Genomic DNA, 11,992 nt, shown 5'->3' with positions numbered 1-11,992 from the left:
TGTAAAAACATATATGATTCCCCTAAAAAAGGATACAGAAGACTTTGAAATCTTATAAAAAGAAAGTGGTTGCGAGAATAAATTTTTCCTACCCTTACATCTACATCATGAAATGGTGTAATTTTCTCACAAGAATTATTTTTATAAAGTTATAAATAAAAGTATTCTCATTAAAATGCTGCATATGTTGCAGTTCTATATGTTAATTTTTTCCGCCATAGTGAGCATACTTTGTATTCTTCTTGAAGCTGTGAGTATTGATCCCTAAGACGGTCATGATCGCAATGCGAACGCGCCAACTGCTCTTGCAGGGCAGCCGCTTGCGTTTCCAAAGTGTCTTTCTCCCTTCTAGCAGCATCCAAAAGTTCATCTGCCTCGCTTTTGTTTTCCACTTGCCTCGATTGTTCTAATTCCTCGATTTTCGCTCGAGCATTTTCCAAGAGCGTGGCTAACCTACTGATTTCTATATTCCGATTTGCACCCTCTTGCCTAGCTTCTGCTAGTTCCATGTCCAGTTGTTTCCGTTCGATACTCGCCGTCTCCACCGAGGATTCCAAAAGGTGTACACATTTTGTTAATCGCTCTGTTTCCGCAACACTGACCTCTGCAGCTGCTCGAAGACTCTTCACTTCAGATGTTAGTTCCTCTTGTTTCTGCAGCAATGATTCTCGTTCTTCTTGAGCACTCTATAATTAGTTAATTTAACTAATTAATTTAATACAATTTGTTATAATTTGATGATTTAAAGCTAAGTGTATTTACTTTTAGAAGGTCTACTAATTTCTGTTCCCGTTCTGTATTATACCCTTTGGAAGATTCCTGTGGTTGCTCCTCCCTTAACAATAGACCTTGTAACGTGTCAACCTTGGAACGGGAGTCTTCGAGTTTCTCTGTTTGTCTACAGAGTGACTCCAACAGCACATCTTTCTCTTCTGTTAATCTTTCATTGTCAGCTTGTAGTTCTGTAAGCTGTGCCTATGAATAAGAGGAATATTATAATTACTATCTTATGTTGTTCTATAAAGTTTTTGGCTGCTAGTTGCACATACTTGTAGATCGCTTAATTCTTGTATTGTTGCCTGTAACTCTTCATTTGTTGAATAATGCGTTTCTTCCATTTGCAGAATTCTATCTTGCAAACATGCGACAGAAACCTCTGATACAGAACTAGAAGAATGCTTGTCCCAATCTGGGGTGGTACAATGAGCACTATCTTGGGATATGGTGATAGGTGTGGATCCTTCATCTTGGGGGATTGCTATTGATGCTGGTGCAGAATTGTGTAATCTTGAGGCATCCAGAAGTAACTGTTGCTTCTCTGAATCTGACAAGGGAGAATGTGCAACGTCTCTGAGTCTTGCACGAAGAGCTTCGTTCTCTTCTGTAAGGCGGTCTAACTCCAAACTATGCTGTTCCTACAATTAAAAAAGAGCGAACCCTATTATTCATTACAAATTTTCAAATACACTTACTTCAAGCAAGTGTATAAATATACGAATGATATTATTACGTTGTTATAACATTTTTTGTCAATTTTTCTCTTTTTCTTTGCCGTTTTATTTATATCAAAAACACGATGCCAAACGCTTACATAAACGAGAATATGGTAACCGATAGTATTCTAATTACTTGGGCTGACTAGTATGATGAAACGTAATATGCTTAATCGTACGATATATGTGCTATGACAATGTTGAGAAATCTAAGTTTCTAATTCGAAGAGGACAATTCTTATTTCCTTCGATCTCTTGATTATGCGGCGAATAAGTGTCAACATTTTAGGTTAGGTCTACGAAATTCAACCAAACATCTCGCAACTTTCTAAACGAGTGATGGTTGTCTATTTATGACTCTTTGGGGAAGTGTAAACAATTTATAAAGGAAGTTGCTCCTTGTCGTTTACCGTAGACGTGGAGAAACAACGTTTTTTCATAGCGTTCGCGGTCGTTTCACTTCACAAGTTTCCTTCCTCCGTAAACATCCCTCTTCCTACGCCCTCTGGCTATCCTTTAAATACGCGGGATAATGTTCCAACCCCTTCATGAAAAAAACAAAATTTCAATACGAAACAGAATATTTATTTATTTTAGAAAGATCAATTTTTTCTGTCATTTTTTATAAGTATGGTTAATGGATGTTTTAGTTTTCAGTGTCTTTATTTTATTAAATTCATTTATAATAAAATTCAATCTTTTGTTTTTTACAGTTATCTAATTCTTTCACAAAACCTTAATTAGCGGGGAAAAATAATCCTAACCTTTTTTGGTAAGTATGTAATTACCACCTAGATTTGTAAAAGAGGATCATAAATCATTTTTATAAATGATAATGTTTTTGATAGACTATTTGTAATTAAGTGAATCTAAAAAATTGTTGGGAAAAATAATCCTTACCCTCTATGATAAGTAATCATCAACTATATTTACAAAAAAGAGATCAACGATCACTTTCATAGATTGCAGATTGTATTTTTATAGATTATTCACTCAATAATCAAATATTATGTAATATTGAATAGTGAATCTAATAAGTGAACAAGTGTAGCTTTAATTATTTCAGTCTTAAGACTATTCTTAAATTATAAGATTATACTGAGTGATTGCATAACATCCGCTTTTCATGATACCAGTAAGCACGGCTAAAGGGTAAAAAAAGGATCACCCACGTTCACCTTGAATCGTTGTTAATGTCGGTAAATAACCTGCTCCATCTCGTAGAAACCGCCCTCGAAGACGATCTCCTGTGTTTGTTTTCCTTGTAAGGTCAATGATGTTAGACGAGAATGGGGATTTAAGTGGGAGAAGTAGATCTACACGTGAGTAGAACAACGGAAAGAGGAGATAGAGAGAGACCGAAATGAAAGCAAATAACACAATAAATATATACACGAATCTTTCCCTCGCGGCATACAAATTTTTATCTATCAATTTTGTTCTAATGTAAGTTTGAAAAATTGATATTTCCACTATTTTCAAAACTGACTTTAAATAAGACGTGTGTCTTGTTAATAGATGTTTGTTCAACATATCGTAAGTAACTTCTTCAACGCTCATTTATAGTTCGTTAAAACTGTAAATCTGTAGCAAAAGTTAAGAAAAATTTATATATAATTCGAATTTTTACCATTTATAACAACTTCTTTCTCGAAGAATTGATCGTCTTTTCCATTTTCGAATAAATTTTGCAATGACTACTGTAAATAATGATGAAAATACTATGTTTGGTAATTAAATCAGATAGAGATGAACAACCTGTCTTATTGGTGAATTTTCGATAAATCTTTTTAATTTATTTTAATATCCAATTCTTCTTTGTTGAAACGTTTCATAATTTGATAGAAATTCATAATAAAAATGCTATAAACTTTTTAAATGACCCAAGTAGATATTAATCAATGTAATGTAGATATAAAGAGCAAAGGGAAAAACAGAGAATGTCACAAAATAGCTTTATCGAGAAAATTAAGTTTTAATATTTTAGTTCACTAGGAAAGAAACAACATTCGATAAATTGAACTGTATTTTTCACACATAAAATGAAATTATATCTTACTTAGATATCGTACAAAAGAATGATTAATAAAATATTAATTACTTTTTACCTGTGTTTTGTTCCAATACAGAATAGACATTCCCTGTTTTTAACCAGTACACCAAATTCTTAGGGCTATCTTATAAAGACATTTTGAACATTATAATCATTGTGATCTAATAGTATTGTAATCCCAATTATCACAAACAAAATGTGTTATAAAATGGAAAATCACGATAAATAGACATTCCTCGTTATTTCCCTTTACTCATTAGGAAGTTAAGATTAAAATGGGAAAATTACCTTGAGAGAGGTAAGTTCAGCGCGTAGTTCGTGAAGATGCTGAGCATCGCAAGATGCCTCACGTAGATTCGACTCGAGTCGTGCGTGGTCCTTGCGCAACACCTCGATCTCACGCTCCAGCTCCTGCATCCTGGACCCCTTACCGGGTCCCTTTGGATTGAAGCTACCCTTAGCGTTCCCTTTGGCTCCTTCTTTACCGAGGGAGCCCCAGTTGCCTACCGGTGGGTTTTCGTTCTTCGCCTCAAGCGAGGAGGCACTTGGCGCCTGACGCAGCGGGATCTGTTGCTGTTGTTGCTGCTGCGACTGCGTCGGCGGTTGTTGCTGGCCTCTGCGAAACAGCGATCTGAACTTCATCATGGTCGCTCTTCACACTTCACTGGACACTTAACCGAAATTCCAAAACCATCATTCCCGAAAACACGAACATTTATTATCCTCTCATCGTCCAGCTAACAACATTATCATAATGTTCAATTTATAATTATTATTCACCTTACAAACCGATTACGTTAGGTAAGATCATTGAACAAAATTATTTATACTCCTACAAGACTTATTTAAAGTCTCCATTGCATTCCATTTTACAGGTAACACGATCCTAATCGATAAGAATTCCATCTCGGGGATCTATCCACCTCACAAGGACAAACTTCATTAGCAACAAATATACATATTAGAGATAATCTAGATTCCCTATAATCAATGTCTTTACGTTATACACAATAGCCTAATGAAAGAAATTTTTTAATACAGTTGTTTTTTACTCTTTTCATAGGATAGCATAGATGTATCTATACTAAGGTTTACGGTGAAATTCTACAGAATGCTTTGTAAGGAAAACGTGCCACTTTCACGTCGTCGAATTAACAACATCGGATTTCAAGTATAACTAGTATACACGGGGAAAAGTTTCCTCGACTTCTTTTTTCTCCAAACGAGCTTTCTCGATCCCTGAACGATGTCACTTGAAGTTAAGGTTACACGACGAGGGAAAGACGAGATCGTTTAGCAACAGCGTGTGACACGATCCCGAAAAGGAATTTGAAAATTCGTATACGAGATGCGACGACCTCGAGCCACTTTTCGAGGCCTATGTGTCTCTCACGAGCGTTTACGAATTCCAGCCGAGCATGTACGGAGGATTCGACTGGATCTTAGCCTCCGACGGCGACCACTTGTTGCATCGACCGGCCGACCTCCGTGGCACGAGTGTATTTCTTCTCTATGTTTGTTCGGAAGATACGCTTGCATTCTTGAACGTTGAATTCGCCAAATAGGAACCTTCCAAACGAATCTCCGATGAATCCGAACGTCCAAGCTTCGTTCAAAATTTGAACTTCAAACACGTCGGTAGTTTAAAGCCACTTGCGAAATTCCAATTATTGATAATTCTATATGTATTATGGTATATTCGTTAGTTTTTGGATAAAAAATGTGAAATTCGAAACTGAAGCTTATTTGTACTATCGATGATATAATGCTTTTTTGTATGATTTGAAGAACTTTCCTTTGAAGAACACAGAAAAACAACACACTCTCTACAGCGGTGCATCGAGCACTGAATACGAGTCTCGACTTGTGTCCCCTCCAGAATGGTCTACCCCACCACGGGCCCCGACCATTTTGCTGGACGAAGGGCTTGAGAACGCGTCTAGGCGTCGAATATATACTTAGAAGTTACTGTAGCAAACGATGATGCTGCTGATCCTTTTCAGGATCCACTTTCGATACACACAAAATATGCTCTTTATGTAAAGAGCGATTATTCTCATTTTTCTGTCTATGACGAATCGTTATCAGGCTATCGCAAGGACATCGTGATGTTTATCATACGGACGAAATATACTGTGCGACAGTAGTGTGAGGTAGTGAAATTTCAATTACATAAGATTGCTTCGGATTTCTCGCGAGATGAAAGATTCATTGAGAATAAATGGAAGGAGAAAATTAAGAAATAAGTATGGGGAAGCACTGATTCTTAGAAAATATTTTACATAAAATATTCTTGGGAGAATTAGGAACTTCATAGAGCCATCTACAACAGGTTGAAATGGTGAAATTTCACGCACTTTCAGGAAGGGCCCTGTTAAACCGATCGAGTCGCCGATGGGGCTTCGATCATTCGATTTCTTGTTCGATTTTTTCACAACGAAGATCCCTGTAACCGCAATAGCGAGAGAAGATGAAAGAGAAACAAAGATAATTGGCGAGGATCGTGGTGGGGCTTAAGACAGCCTGCGCCAACTCTCTGGGAACGAGTACATACGCCGTCGAAGATGGTTAGGCGAGTACAGAGGGGCGAGGAAGAGGAGGTAGAAGCTGCTTAAGGAGGCCACGGAATCTGCAGACGTCTCACCGTCGACCAGTTTTCTCATACGGTCGACATATGGTATGTACCCGGTGGCCTAAACTTCCACAGGATAAATCTCTACCTGAGGTGAGTCCTTGACCTGCCTTCTAATGCAAAACTGATTACTACAAACAACATATATTATCAGATGTTAACTCAGAAATATTAAGAATGGCGTTCATATCATTTCTTAAATCCTTTTCTGGTTTCCCATGTATGTACATAGATTCTGAATTCTATAAAATAAGGAGATCTAAATACTACAGTCTAGACTAGTATAGCTGAATTAGTATACCAAGCTTGTGTGAGCTAAGTCCGATGACATGACTCAAGTCCTGCCAAGGTCTGGGTTAAATATAAGTCTAGGCTGGGTCTAGGTTGAATCTACTTATATTATCGAAATGAAATCTTATATTTCTGCTAATATTTGTAACTTATGTTACGCGAGAGTTATCCAGAATTAAAATGGAACAAGATGGTTATTTAGAACGCGAAAAACGAAATCAGTCTCTTTGGAATGTCCGAATCGATGACTCGACTCTAACGACTGTAATCTGATAAGGATCGATTTCAAGGTAAGTTAAATAACGTGGACAAAATGCAATGCTGTGCATATACCTGATCGCATTATAAGGCTAACACATTCGTAAAGCAGGCTTATTATGGACCTATCTTCGTGGCACTATGCAGTGTGTGCATATGTGTCATTATCACACCCGTATTGGAGCTTTTCTATTCAGTTTAGCGGAAATACAACGCGTCCACTTTGTCATCGCAAATATGTTCAGGCATATAGACGTCGAGGCTGCGGAAAAACGATCCAAAAAAAAGACAGGCAGAAATGCGTCTAAATATACATGGTCGCGATGCGATGTTGGAAAGTATCCTGGCTGGCGTCCACTGGCGCCGAATCTAAAAAAAGTCTGGGGAATACGCGTTCGGCAGATTTAACATAATAAGCTCGTTGTACGGGGTGTTGCGAAAATTCCTATGAATAATCATTCGATTCATTGTTTCTTTTCTTTTTATATGTACATACAGTGAATCACAGAAGTATTCGAATACTTGTATATACATTTTATGAATATATTATGTTGAAATTTCATTAACACTGTCATGAGACTATGGCGAGTAATATCATAATAAATATAATCGATATATACATTCCTGCTTCACATTTTATCAATACAATCATGACAGTCGTTTTCATTACATGATAGTGAAATTTTAAATTGTTTTATAAAATAAGTTCTCAATTTTTACGAGTTACTACATATCCATAACGAAGTCTGAAGAAAATGTTTAATTAAAAATCAATTAAGATCTTTCTTCTTCTTTGGGTGGTATCCTAACCTACTTCACCGACATGTTACTTTGCTCGATCTAAATAACATTTACTGGATTATGTGGAATACCTGTTGCACTTTATAAATACATACAGACATATCTTTCCGTGAGACTAAAGAACAAAAGGAACAATGAGAAGAATTCAAATATCTCATCGAGCAATCAATCCGTTTGAATATTATGTTCTCCTAATTGTCTAGAACAACATATAATTGCGTCTAGCATGGTTTAACATTTCCCAGGCGTACGAAGGTGGATGCGTTGGTAATATCAATAAGAGAATGTCCGCTACGATGTAGACACGTCGGCTTGTCGATGCACTTAAACGTTCGCGCGTTGTTCATTCCTCGATTAATATTCCATATAACGTTCCTATGCAACAATTTACGTCATTGCGTTCCTCCAGACGCCAAAGATTGATTGAACATTTCTTATTTTGATGGTTCTTCAGCCCTTCGATTTGTTCTGCTTCCCTCAACATTTGTTTAACTGACCTTGTAGTTAACTCTCGTCATTCTAACTCTAAAGAAAATGTATCAATTCAAAGGTAACAATTCTTTGGTTCGTTCTATTCGAATCAGAATACGAAAATAGAGCGAAATATAAGCCAGGCTGTTCGATAAACGAGATCAAGGCTGATTAAACGTGCTTTCTCTGAATCACCATGACATCAAGCGTTTAGCTTGATCGAACTAACGAGCTTATAAACCTCTTTCGCGAATTGTCACGTCCAAGGAATTGCGCCGCTTACGACATGGCCTTATCTGTGGCTCAAGGAGACGCAAAAGAGATATCATTATCGCCAGGTGTAAGTGTAGGAGGTTCCATCGCTCATGCATACTTTATGACGTGATCGATTCGTGTAATAGCATTCGGTCAGATAACGATTTCGGCGAATTCTTGTCTTCGGTGATTTGTAGGCAAGAGAAAGGAGCTATGGATTTCTTTGCGGCGACACTGTAAGATAAGGAACGATGTGAGATGCCGGTGAATTGGACAGAAATTTAAAAAGGCTAAACTTTGTTTTGGGACACACCGAATTTGTGACTTCACTTCTTAAATCTTTTTATCATTTTTTAAGTTCCTTTTTAAATCACTATACACTTGATAAAACAAGCTTTACTTACAACAAATATAAAACCCTATGCACGATGTAGACACGAATAAAGTATACTTAAAATAAACAAAAAAGTTGAAAAAAAATTTTCGTAACATACAGTGTAAAATAGAAACAGCTTGAAATTGATACACTATGAATTTTAGTAATATCTGTATTGAACATTTTTAATTTTAAATGTCATCTATTCTGTGGCATTGCTCTTATTAAATATATGTCCATTTTGTAAAATTATGATATCTTTTTTTGTATTTCTTATTCTATAAACTTTCTTTTGTCTGCCACTATATAATAAAAATACTAATTTTAAGATATAGGTATGGTTATTTTAAACGTTATATATATATATATGTATTCAGTGTGCTCCAAAATGAAGCTCAGTCGGTAAAAATGATGATGATCAGTGACGACAGAATAAGCAAAGGAAGAAAAATACGCAGGCGTATTTTCGTCACGCGGCTGCGATACGCTTGATACAAACATTTATATCCAAAGCAAACAGCGATTGTTGCAGTCGCCTTGTGCAAATATTGAACAGGCAACGATTACAAGACTGGAATGTGGGTTGTCTTCCATTTGGTTCACTTCGAATTCTGGATTCTTTTTTGGAAGTGGCTAATAAACGATTACGAAGAATAGATAAAGGCCGTGGTGCGGAGTTGATGTTGATTCCTCGGTCAGCTTACGCATGACATCACTCTGTTCCCCGTTTTCTACCAATTGACTTTGCCCTTATTCAAAGGCCTTTAGAGCGTCTCGTCGCAAGCTTCTATTATAGTGATTCCATTCATAATAGCCTCTGTCTGTATCTTTTAGAAATATTCAAAGTTTGTCAGACCTAAGTGTACTAGTGTATATTCAGAAATTTCGAAGCGAAAGTTAAAGTAGGTTTAGCTAGAAAAAACTTATATACAACAGTTAAAGATATATAAAGTTATATAAAATATTTAAAAATTTCATTGGCACTGAACATAAATAATTTACCAATTAATTTGATAGTTACAAGCTGTAGATTATACAGTTCTTTCTTACAATTTTATATCAAAGAGGATAATTAGATAATTTGTAATTTGAAAGGATCTAAATGGTGGTTAAAGATTATGCATGCCATCTGTTGCATGAGGTTCATTGATAACTGATGGCGAGTTAAAGACCTCACTAACGTGTTTACTTGGCTGAACACCGTTCTATGGTGGATCGCCGTAAATACAAAGAAGTTATCGGGCTGCAACGAGTAGCTCATTGACTTTTGATTCACTGGGTATGTAGGTCGTCCGACGTCGACCAAGTACCGCTCTCATTGTCAGAGTGGGTCGTCGATCCGTCGAGCAGTCGCCACTTTAGAGACCCCGTAAGAATCGACCTGTGCCTTTCTTCTCTCTCTCTCTCTCTCGCTTTCTCTCTCTCTCTCTCTCTCCTTTTCTCTCTATTAGCGTAAAGAGCCGCATCTTTAGATCTTAATTAAGAGACGACAACGAGCAGACATTGTCGACTGACTTTACGCCAAACAACTGTATACTCTCCAGGAGATATTACTCGCGGACTTCAACTTTACTACGGATATATATTCTCGTTCATAAATATTAGGACATTTGCTGGATTTATACGAAATATGACATTTAATCTAAGATATCAAGAAGAAAATTAATCAATCAGAGTTTTATATACATGCAAGATTTTAATATATTTAAGAACTCTTCGGGAAGTGGTGGTTATAGGAAAAAAATGAGCGTGACTTATCTGATGTAATGGAGAGGTTGATTTATAATCACCTGGAACAGGATTGGACCAGTTAGTAGGTTAGAATGGACCTCTTACGTCAAACAGCATGATTCAGAGGGAAATGTTAGAAGGAAGAAATGTATACAGGTTGGTCAGACTAACCAGATATCCCTGAAAGAATAATGAATCGATTTAGTTACTATAATTTTGTATGTATGCGCGAGCAACAGATTAGAATATACAGTGGTTCATGAAAGTGTTCCACCATTTATAGAAATTTTTTATGAATATATTATGTTATGATAGCCGAGTCTCATGAAAGCGCCAATGAAATTTCAGAATGTTTTATATAACACGTACATATAATAAATACATGAAAGTTTTCTATGATAAATCTTTAAAGACTTTCCTTAACTACTGTATCGATGTAACGATGTCTAATTATACAAGATTCAAATAAAACGTCCTGAAAACAACCATCAGGAGTAATTATGAATAATAGACTATAGGAGGAACCATGATGTGAAAACACTTGCTATCAAGAGAGCATAGTGTTCAAAAAGGTGGTCGATTCCATTAAGAAGTTGTTGGATGAAGTCAATAAAGTCACCAGGTATGGTGAACCAATCGAGAGTAATGTATAACCCCCTGATTTACATTCGCACGTGTTCTCAAGGCATCATGAGGTGATTTTTGGAGAGTTCTCTCGGCCACTCAAGTCTGGCGAAGGTATTGGCGGTCTCCGCCACAAGGAACAAGAGGAAAGGAAGGAAACTGCAGCTAGTGCACAAAAGGAACTGGTTTAAAGCGCGGTAGCGCTATCTGCGGACCAGAATTCGCCTACTTAGCAGCATAAAGCTATTGCACGTAACAATCAACTAGCGTATCTTGACAGTAGGAGAAAGTGTACTCTATACAGGCCCGGACTTCCACTTTTCTAACTCACGCAAACCAAATCTTCGCCTGTGGAAAACGCAACAAGTGAAGTCTGGTTTATACTGATTTTTATAGAAAGTAGAGACGATAGAAAAGTCAGAAATAGATATAGTGGCTTACGAAAGTATTCGAAAACTGTTAGAAGCTTTTTATGTATATATATTATGTATATATATTATACAAAACATTTTGAAATCTGATATGGATCAAATTTGAAATAGATCTGAAAATTATATATGTAGAGGTTACAAGATACTTATTGGAAGCATACACTGCGCGTAAATTAGCAAAGTATTTGAAGTCAATTATTATTCACTATATTAATAAGCCACAATGTTTAGTGAGACTATCTTTAGTATTAATTGTACGTTTAAGACTATTATTGACTTAAGATTTCCACGATGGTTTTCTGAATTTATCATATTTGATCTTCAGGTTATCAATCGTGTTATACATTATTTTGTAAGCCGATCTTTCGTGAACGTTGTAATTCACTTCTTCAGGGTTATCCTGAAACTGTTTCCAGGTTTCTTTTTATGGCAGATTTCCATTGGCCAACCAGAGGCACTTCTTTGACCATAAAAAGCATTAACAAAATCTGAAAATACTCAGTTTCAGTATAACACTGAAGAAGTGAAATACAACGTCCACGAAACGTCGGCTTACAAAGCAATATATAATATGAC

General features: G+C 36.4%; 1 protein-coding gene and 1 long non-coding RNA gene across 9 annotated transcripts in view; one reads left to right on the top strand and one right to left on the bottom strand.

Moving 5' to 3' along the window:
• The window catches only part of LOC138188228 (cytospin-A), a 28,854-nt gene that overhangs the window by 5,729 nt on the left and 11,133 nt on the right, over positions 1–11,992 (bottom strand). For 6 of the 8 annotated variants that reach the window (XM_069129814.1, XM_069129811.1, XM_069129812.1 and 3 more), the window contains 4 exons: positions 3,835–4,177; positions 1,050–1,415; positions 763–975; positions 231–686 (listed from right to left, as the gene is read on the bottom strand). In XM_069129814.1, coding sequence (XP_068985915.1) covers positions 231–686; positions 763–975; positions 1,050–1,415; positions 3,835–4,177 — 1,378 coding nt within the window. Of the gene's footprint in view, positions 1–230; positions 687–762; positions 976–1,049; positions 1,416–1,903; positions 2,023–3,834; positions 4,178–11,992 lie in introns of those variants that run through there. The other 2 variants (XM_069129810.1, XM_069129815.1) reach the window with 2 other exon arrangements.
• Positions 5,845–11,774, top strand: LOC138188253 (uncharacterized). Its single transcript, XR_011175438.1, has 3 exons — positions 5,845–6,271; positions 6,411–6,759; positions 10,873–11,774. It is a non-coding gene; the product is annotated as an uncharacterized LOC138188253 (long non-coding RNA).

The sequence above is a fragment of the Bombus flavifrons genome, chromosome 16, assembly GCF_040668555.2.
Source record: "Bombus flavifrons isolate JBK064 chromosome 16, iyBomFlav1_principal, whole genome shotgun sequence".
Taxonomy (NCBI): domain Eukaryota; kingdom Metazoa; phylum Arthropoda; class Insecta; order Hymenoptera; family Apidae; genus Bombus; species Bombus flavifrons.
Note: the sequence above shows the minus strand (reverse complement) of the source record. Positions and strands in the feature narration are given on the sequence as shown.